The following is a 9,701-nucleotide window of genomic DNA, read 5'->3' as shown; positions in this document are numbered from 1 at the left end:
TAGTTTTAGTATAATATGATATTGATATAGATAGGTAAGGAAGATTGATCGATGTTTATTGTGTTTTCTCCCAATAACATGAATTAAATCATAAAAAAATAGCAATAACACACACGTGACAATTCAGTACTATTATGAAGGTACAAAGGGGAAAAAACAGCAATAACATGAATTAAACCATGAAAATTATAATTCCATGAAAAAACAATTAAGACGGGAAATTCAGAGGCGGCAATTAATCAAGGCTGCGTCTGGTAAACGCAATTAACACATAACTCTTTTAATTAGAGTAAGAAAAATTAATCATGGTAACGTAAGTCTCCTATTATAATCAGAAACACGGAATGAACGCAAACCTTAATAGAGTAGGCTAACAACTTAACCTCTATATATATAACGAGAGTCTCCAATCTCAAGTTGTCACTCATCAGAAATATAGCCATCTTCTCCAATATGGATTTCCCTTCTTATTTTCAGAGTATGAACTCGATCAGATCCCCTTTATTAATGGACAAATCTGTTTGTAGTATGGATCTGTGGAACTCAATTCAAAAGCAGAGTGACGTTTCTTTGATTCTTGCTAAACACCTATTCTTCAGCAAGTTTAAAGAAGACAACGAGTCCAAAAACGCAAACATGGTATTTTCACCGCTCTCCATTCAATTAGTTCTGGCCCTAATTGCTGCTGGCTCCAAAGGCCCGACCTTGGACCAACTGTTGTCTTTCCTCAAGCTCAACTCCATTGAAGAAGTTAATTCTCTTTATTCTTGGATCGTCTCTAATTCCCTTGTCGATGGCAGCCCTATGGGAGGTCCTCGTTTGTCTGTTGCTAATGGGGCTTGGATTGACCAATCTCTGTCTTTTAAGCATTCTTTCAAACAGATTATGGACAATGTTTATAAGGCTGCTTCCAATTCTGTTGATTTTCAGAACAAGGTATGTTTTATTTATTGCAATAAATTGTTCGTGTAATCAAATCACTACCTAAATGTCAGCTGTAAATTAAGAATTCCCCTTTCACATAGTATTACGATTTCATATTCATGAAGTGCATAAAGTGTTATATATATATATCAAAATTAGTGGCAAAATATCTTTTTACCCTTCGGTTCATGTATCACTTCAATGCAAATATTGGTAGTAACTTTGGTAACACAGCGTTTGGATTTACTTGATGTAATGTTTAAAACAAAATTTTGATAAAATCCTTTTGCATATATATGTTGATGAGCATGTCCGTAGACATGGAATATTCATCAAACAGTACAATACGATACGTTATGAAACGACATGTAACAACAATATAGCCCACTTCTATAATGTGCATATAGAATATATTTTTTTCTTTAAATTCCAACTATATTAGCCTGCTGATTTTATGATCTCTGATTTTATTAAGGCTGAAGAGGTTCGTAATGAAGTCAATAAGTGGGCTAAAGAGGAAACATATGGTCTAATCGAGGAGATTCTTCCTCAAGATTCAGTCAAAAGCGATACAGTCCTCATCTTAGCCAATGCATTATATTTCAAAGGAGTATGGAATGAGAAGTTAAATGCTTCAGATACAAAAGACGAGGAGTTTCATCTCCTCAATGGAGGATCAGTTCAAGCACCTTTCATGACCAGCCGAAAATGGCAATACGTAAAGGCCTTTAATGGTTTTAAAGTGCTAAAGCGTCCTTATAAACAGGGCGAGGACATGCGATGTCTCAGCATGTATATATATCTCCCAAATGCCCGTGTCGGATTACCAGCTTTACTGGAGAAAATTAGTTCAGAACCTGGATTCTTAAATCGACATATTCCATTAGAAAAAGTTAGAGTGCGCAAGTTTCTTATCCCCAAATTCAAAATAACTTTTGGGTTTGAAGCTTCGAACCTTCTAACAGGACTTGGTCTCACACATCCTTTCTATGGTGATGGTCTCGCTGAGATAGTAGACGATATTTACCCTCTGTTTGTAACAAAAGTTTTTCACAAGTCGTTTATTGAAGTTAATGAGGAAGGTACAGAAGCTGCAGCTGTTACTGCCGCTACAATGTTATTAGGGTGCTCAAGGATGATGATTAAAGAGGAGACGATAGATTTTGTTGCTGATCATCCCTTCTTGTTCCTTGTGAAAGATGATGCTACTGGTGTTGTTTTGTTCATAGGGACTGTGTTGAATCCTCTTAATCAATTTTAGTTAGTTACATAGATGTTAGTGCTTTCAATTTATGGCAAAGACACAAGTTGTGTCTCAGTTTGTTTATAATGCAAGTTCAAGTTCTTTAATTTCGTCACTTGTTATACTTAGTATATCAGTATTTGTCATGCTATGCGCTGTATACAAGTTAATTCGGAAAAAATGAACTGAAAAACTTCCGTTTGAGGGCTGAGATTAATCTTTATTCAAAGAATAAGAATGTACATAAAACATATATTGCATAACAGGAAAAACAAATCAAAAAGCAAAAAAAAAAAAAAAAAAAAAAAAATTATCATGATGGTATAGAAACTTCTTCTGGTTAGTACGTAATTTTTTTCCTTTGAGAAAAAATAAAAGAAAAATCAGAAACTTTGTAACTTTTTCTTGTCTCCAACAACTACCTTCATAAACTCATCGTAGAATCAAAATTTAATTCGATTGAATTTAACTATTTTTACTTTAATTGTCAATTCACTGCAAAACAATTTCTTTTAGGAGACTCAGATAGAATCCAAGAGTACCAAAAAACTGTGTTGAAAAACAAAGCGTCAAATTCCCAAGAGAGTTTAAATTCTAACGGAGCTAAAAATAATAATAATAGCAGATGATTTTTTCGCATAATTAATTTTAATGGACAAACTTACTTGATACAATAGTAAATATTATTCTCATATCTAAGTTTTAATGGATAAAATTACATAATATTTGTGACAAACTAATGAAGTAGTAGTTGTGTGACAAACTAGCAAGAGCACTAATTTAAAAAGCAAAAGTTCTTTTTTTAAACCAAGATAACTAGTTTTAGGGTACGTGCGGTGCACGTGTATATTACATCTTATAGTACATATTTTTTAAAAATTACATAAGTATTATTAAAGCATGTGTATGAAGTGTGTGTGTGTGTGTATATATATATATATATATTATTATATTATTGAAGGCTAAAAAATGCAAGATCAATTAGTAAAATGCAAACTCAATATTAAGTGTTATGCTATCACAACTTGCTAAATATCATTTACTATGTTATAAAAAGGTTAAAACAAAGTAATTAGCTTGAACTTTTTGTTTTCATAAAATATTTAACCTTAATTTAATATCATGACTAAAAGCTAATATGAAAAATAATATGCAATGGGGACACATCACTACTGTATATGATGTTCCTTTCATATCTGATCATGCTTCTATGAGCTTGAATCTCACAGTAGACCAGGGCAGAAGGAGAATTCCTTTTAAGTTTTTCAATGTATAGGCTGAACATGAAACATTCCTAAGTATTGTACAACAAGTTTGGAGCCAAAGAGTGTACGGGTGGACAATGCAGGACATCTGGGTGAAATTGAAGAAACTCAGACCATTACTCAGGAAACTTAATATTGAAGAGTTTAAATTCATTAGACAGAAGATTGACACTGCTAGGAATGAGCTTCTCATAGTTCAAAAGAACATTAATGCTGGTTGTACTGATGAGCTGACTGAGAAGGAGAAAAATCTTACCCAAAGCCTAGAAAAATGGGATATGCTAGAAGAAGGAGCCTTAAGACAAAAAGCTAGAGCTAAATGGATAAAATTAGGTGACTCTAATACAAGGTATTTTACAGCTGTGATAAAGGAAAGGGTCCACAGGAAGCATATCCAGGAACTACATTCAGTTGCAGGTTATAGACTAACTGATCCGGAAGCTATAAGAGTGGAGATTGTTGATTTCTATAAATCAATGATGGGGACTGCTGCTCACTCACTACCTGCAATAGACAAGTTGGTAATGCAAAAAGGACCAAGGCTTTCATAACAACAGAGAATGGAACTTTGTAAAGATGTAACTGAGGAAGAGATCTATGAAGGACTATGCTCTATTGGAGAAGATAAAGTACCCGGAATAGATGAATACAATGCATATTTTTTACCTCATGGATTTTGGAATGTGTTCAAACTATCAACTATTCCATCATTGTTAATAGGGAGCCAACAACTCCTTTTAATATTGCTAAAGGATTAAGACAAGGCGATCCAATATCACCTTTCTTATTTGCGATTGTAATAGAGTTCCTGAGCAGAAATCTTAACTGTCTTAAGGAAGTTAGAGAGTTCAAATATCACCCTAGATGTGCTAAGTTGGGGATAACTCACATTAACTTTGCTGATGATCTACTGCTATTTACTAGAGGTGATATCAATTCTATAAAGGCAATTCAACAGAAATTTCTACAATTCACTCAGGTATCTAGACTGCAGGCAAACATGAACAAGAGTGAAGTCTAGTTTGGTGGAGTTCCTACAGAGCATAAGCAGCAGATTTTGCAGTACTTAGGATTCACAGCTGGAGAATTACCCTTCAAGTATCTTGGAGTTTCATTATCTACAAAGAAACTCAGTATATTGCAGTGGCAACCCCTTATAGACAAAATGACTGCAAGGATCACTTCTTGGACTGCTAAAACACTGTCCTATGCAGGGAGGGTGCAGTTAGTACAGAGTATATTAAATGGAATTCAAGCTTTCTGGGTTCAGCTGTTTGGGATACCTACCAAGGTGGTCAAGTTGATTGAAGGAATATGCAGATCATATATCTAGTTAGGTGGTAATGTAATCACAAAAAAAGCTTTGGTTGCGTGGGATAGAATGTGCCTGCCTAAGGCTGGAGGTGGCCTCAATATCACCAATCTAAGGATTTGGAATCATGCAGCAATAGCCAAAACTTGCTGAGATTTGGCACATAAGCAGGATAAACTATGGATTCGATGGATCCGCACATACTATATCAAGGGGCAGAAATTCACCAATTGGACAACACCGCAACAAGCTTGTTGGATGGTTAGAAAAGTATTTGATGCCAAGGAAGTTCTAGAGAATCAACAGTATATGCAGCCACACAAGAAAAGTTTAATCAGGTAAAAATAACTTGACCCTGCTTGGTGATTACAATCGAGTGGAATGGAAAAGTTTATTGTTTACCAATGCAGCGCGGCCAAAAGCAAAATTTTCAATGTGGCTCATGATGCATGAAAAGTTATTAACTTCTTATAGGTTGTGTAAATGGGGACTTAATGTGGATACACAATGTGTACTTTATCAAAGGCAGTAGGAAAATAGAGAACACTTATTTATGAAGTGTGAGTACACTAAAAGTGTTTGGGACAAACTACTTCAATGGATGCAACTTCAATGCCCTAGAAACAGAGAATGGCAGCAACATAACCAGTAGAACATCACATGTTCTAAAGGCAAATCTCAGCAGGCACAAGTGTTCAAGATGGTATTTGCAGAAGTTATGTATCAGATTTGGATTGAAAGGAACCTCAGAGTCTTTGAACAGAGAAGCAGACAATGGGGAACTATTGCGAAGGAAGTTGCTTATATATGCAGTGCACGAGAGCTACCTAGAACCATAATCTATCTGCATAGTCTTCGGTTTGAATAGATTTTTGTGTCTTTCTGGCATTTGTTTTAGTAGATAGTGGTTAGAACTTAGTTGGGAATGGTTGTGGAGTATCCTGTAGTCACTTAATGAGATAGCTAGTTGTGTGAGCTTAGCTATGGAAATGTAAATATTTCTTTGGTGATTAATAAAATTAAGTTAGTTATCAAAAAAAAGAAAAAAATATGAAATGAAATATAACATGTAAATATTATTAGCACTCTGTCAAGTGTCAACAAGTGTTATGGTCCATCGAATATCTTATTTGTTTTATTTTCTTAAAAATGACATCGGGTAGCCGCTTGTAGTACCCATAAAAAACATATATAGTTTTGATAGTTACCTAAAGTTTAGCAAACTTTGAAAAATTTCATATTGAATCATTTTCTTCCTTAGACCTATCGGATCTGTAATTTTGGACTACCATAACATAACTTTATACGGTTACACCTGAAAGTCTAAAGTTTTAACTATCAAAATAAAAATTTCGGACCGGAAGGTTTAGAAACAAAAATGTTATAATAATTCCCCTCATGTTCATGAATAACCTTCATTATTATGTGTAGCTCGAACTAACGTGTTTGTTTAAATATTGAAAAAATGCATAAGTACCCCCTGACCTATAGACGGATTTTTAACTACACACTTTATCTTTACGGAGATCCTATTACCCCCCCTAAACTATTTTTAAATGAAATTACTATACCCTTAGTACTGATGTGGCAGAAGAGAGTGTATGCCACTCTCCTTGGGAGAGTGAGAAAGAGAGAGAATGCTAAAATTTTATTTTTATAACATTTTATAAAATATAGGAGTACTATTTTTCTATTTTTTCTTTTCTCTGGTTTTTCTTTTTCTTTTCCTTTTCTTTCCTCTAGTTTTGTTACTTACAGATTGGCCGAAAATTAGCTCTGGCATTCTCCATATTTTTCGGCGAGATTGAGTTGAAGATTTTATTCTTTCCTCTACATATTTCACTATACTTTATAGAGGATTACTGCTATTTCTAATCTCTTCACTCACCACCTTTAAACTTTCAATTGCAATTGCTTCTCACAGAAAGGAGTGAAAAAATCTCGTCCCAATATTAATTTTTGATTAAACCCGAAAGAAGCCCAGAAAAGACTGAACAAGAAAAAGAGTTTTGATTATTATTTGCAAAAAATATTCTCGCCATGCTCGCCGTTTCCCGATTAGGGCCTTCGGCCTTTCACTACTTTAGGTAGTGAGGTAGGTGAGGGGAGTCCTATTTTTTTAATTAATCAAATTTACATAAAAGAGAGAACAAGAAAGAAGAATTTGGTTGTTGATCGTTGATTGCTAGAAAATTTTCTAGGAGCTCACTGTTTTCCTATCTACTTCTTCAACCAAAAAGATTACGCTACTTCACTTGTGGGTTGGGGGATGGGAGAAGGTGAGTTGTGTGAAAAGGGACAAAGAATTTTAAAAAATACAAAAATTGAGTTGGGAAAGGAAGTAGATGGAGAAAAAATAAGAGAAAATGATTTTAATGGGAAATACATGTGTCAGGCACGTGTATTTCACCACCAAATACGGATGTGGTAGTGGCATTTCAGGGTGATACTAATTTCATTTAAAAATAGTTCAGGGGGGTAATAGAACCCCCGCAAAGATAAAGTGTGTAGTTGAAAATCCGGCTATAGGTTGGGGGGAGGGGGGGTACTTATGCATTTTTCCTTAAATATTTTTAAAGAAGTCTTTGTTGTTTTTTTTAAAAAAATCAAATTGCTTCCATTTTTTTCAATGAAAGTTATTTTTTCTACTCTGAAAACACTTAAAAATTTTGCCAAATACTTCTAATTACCCCCAAAAAGATTTCTGGAGCGATTTTGCTTGCTTAGCACGTAATGTTTTAAGAGGTTGTTGTATTCGGAAGTCTCAAAGAAAACTATCAATAAAAGGTCTGAAATCTTGATACAAAATCAAAGAAATCAAAACCATCCATCGAAACAAAATGCCAAGAGTAACTAGGAAAGATTTTTTTTTTTTAATATGTAGCACCTCAAACTAATATCTATTATAGAAAAATATTAAGAGAGAGAAAAAAGAAAAATAAATCGGCAAAAATAAAGGATGATACGAACGAAGCACATACCCCAAGTTGTTCCCACTATTGAAAAACGAGATGTAACATCAAAACTAAACATGACATATTATTACCAACATATCCTATTGTAAATTATTCTTAATACAACAAAGAAGAATATGATCATGGGTACAAATACCAGATATAAATTTTAAAATATGCTAAAAATAGATTTTTTAAAATTTCTTTCACCGGTAAATACTTTTTTACAATGATAATCTAGCTTCTTTGTCCTTTAGTATCTCGCCAATTTTTCTTTTCAATAATCTTGAGTATAATTATATTTTCTATTTTCTCTGTCGCTTTATGATTTTAACCCATATACACATATAATTGAAAAATCTAGAAAAATAAATAATTTCACCCCATTACAACTATTTGCTTCACAAATATTGGCAGACAACAAATGTTGAAACTTTCAGTTTCCCTTATTTCATGTTCTTTTTATTATTTCAAGATTTTTGTAGTTGCTTCTTCCTTAATTACTTTCAGAATGCCACTGAATTAAGGAGAGAGATAACATAAACATAGACTTCGACATTGTAGTAATACGAAACCTCGTATTGATTTTCACAAATTAGATAATTTAGCAAAACACATTCTAATTATGAAAAGTGATATTTATACCAATATAATCACCAATTAGTAGATAAATGACATAATGAACTTGCGTTGCCGCCTAGTTTATCGGGTGTTCATACAGTATTTTATGTATCGATGCTCCAGAAGCATATCGGGAATCCGTCTCATATTTTGGATTTCAGTACAGTACAGTTGGATGCTACTTTGACGTATGATGTAGAGCCAGTGACCATTTTAGACCGGTAGGTTCAAAAACAGAGATCAAAGAACATAATTTCAGTGAAAGTACAGTGGAGAGGCCAGTCAGTTGGAGAAGCTACCTGGGAGATTGAGCAGGAGATGCAGAGCAAATATCCACACCTATTTGAGGTTCCAGGTATGATTCTAAACCCATTCGAGGACGAACGTTTGTTTAAGAAGGGGAGAATGTAATGACCCAACCGGTCGTTTTGAGTATTACAACTTCGTTCCCCCATTTACTGCTTATCATGTGTTCAATTATAATAATATGACTTGCCGGGGAAATTTCAGAATGAAATGGAACACTTAGTTCCAAGACTAAATGTTTAAGTTGAAATAGTTTACCGGATGTTGACTTATGTGTAAACGACCCTGAAAGAGGGTTTTGATGATTCCAATAGCTCGGTATGGTGATTCTGAACTTAGGAGCATGTCCGAAAATTTATGTGGAAGTACGTAGTTCAATTAGGCTTGAAATGGCTAAAATAGAAATTTAAGTTTAGAAGTTTGACCGGGGAGTTGACTTTTTGATATCGCAGTCGAAATTCGATTCTGAAAATTTAAATAGGCCCATGATGTCATTTATGACTTGCGTGCAAAATTTAAGGTCAATCAGAGTTGATTTGATAGATTTCGGCATCGAATGTAGAAGTTGAAAATTCTTAAGTTTCATTAAGCTTGAATTAGGGTATGATTCGTGGTTTTAGCGTTGTTTGATGTGATTTGAGGTTTTGACTAATTTTGTATGATGTTTTAGGACTTGTTTATGTAATTGGTCGAGGTCCCGGGGGCCTCGGGTGAGTTTCGGATGGTTAACGGATCAATTTTTGGACTTGGAATTTTATTGGAATTTTCTGAAGTCTGAACCTGGATTCCTTCTACGCGATCGCGTGAGAAGGTCCGCGATCACGTAGACTTAGCTGGGCAGAGGAGAAATTTTCCTTTGCGATTGCGTGAATGGGGCTGCGATAGCGTAGCTTTGGACGCCAGTGTATCGCGAACGCGTGGGTAATGTCGTGATCGCGTGGTGTATAGGAGGCAGAAGCTGGGCCATGCGCTTTGTACTTCGCGATCACATGGACAAGTTCGCGATCGCGTAGGGTTGAGGAAGTTGTGCTTTGTGATCGCGTGAAGGAGTCCGCGATCGCGTAAGGTAAAAATTT

The 9,701-nt window shown here is 34.7% G+C and overlaps 1 protein-coding gene across 1 annotated transcript; it reads left to right on the top strand.

Moving 5' to 3' along the window:
- Positions 1-374: 374 nt before the first annotated feature.
- LOC104084441 (serpin-ZX-like) lies at positions 375-2,274 on the top strand. Its single transcript, XM_009588284.4, has 2 exons — positions 375-936; positions 1,400-2,274. Exons 1-2 carry the CDS (start codon positions 454-456, stop codon positions 2,183-2,185), a joined length of 1,269 nt encoding a protein of 422 aa, XP_009586579.1. The 5' UTR covers positions 375-453; the 3' UTR covers positions 2,186-2,274.
- Positions 2,275-9,701: the final 7,427 nt, after the last annotated feature.

This window comes from Nicotiana tomentosiformis, chromosome 4 (genome assembly GCF_000390325.3).
Source record: "Nicotiana tomentosiformis chromosome 4, ASM39032v3, whole genome shotgun sequence".
Lineage (NCBI taxonomy): Eukaryota > Viridiplantae > Streptophyta > Magnoliopsida > Solanales > Solanaceae > Nicotiana > Nicotiana tomentosiformis.
This window is presented reverse-complemented; position numbering and strand designations above follow the sequence as displayed.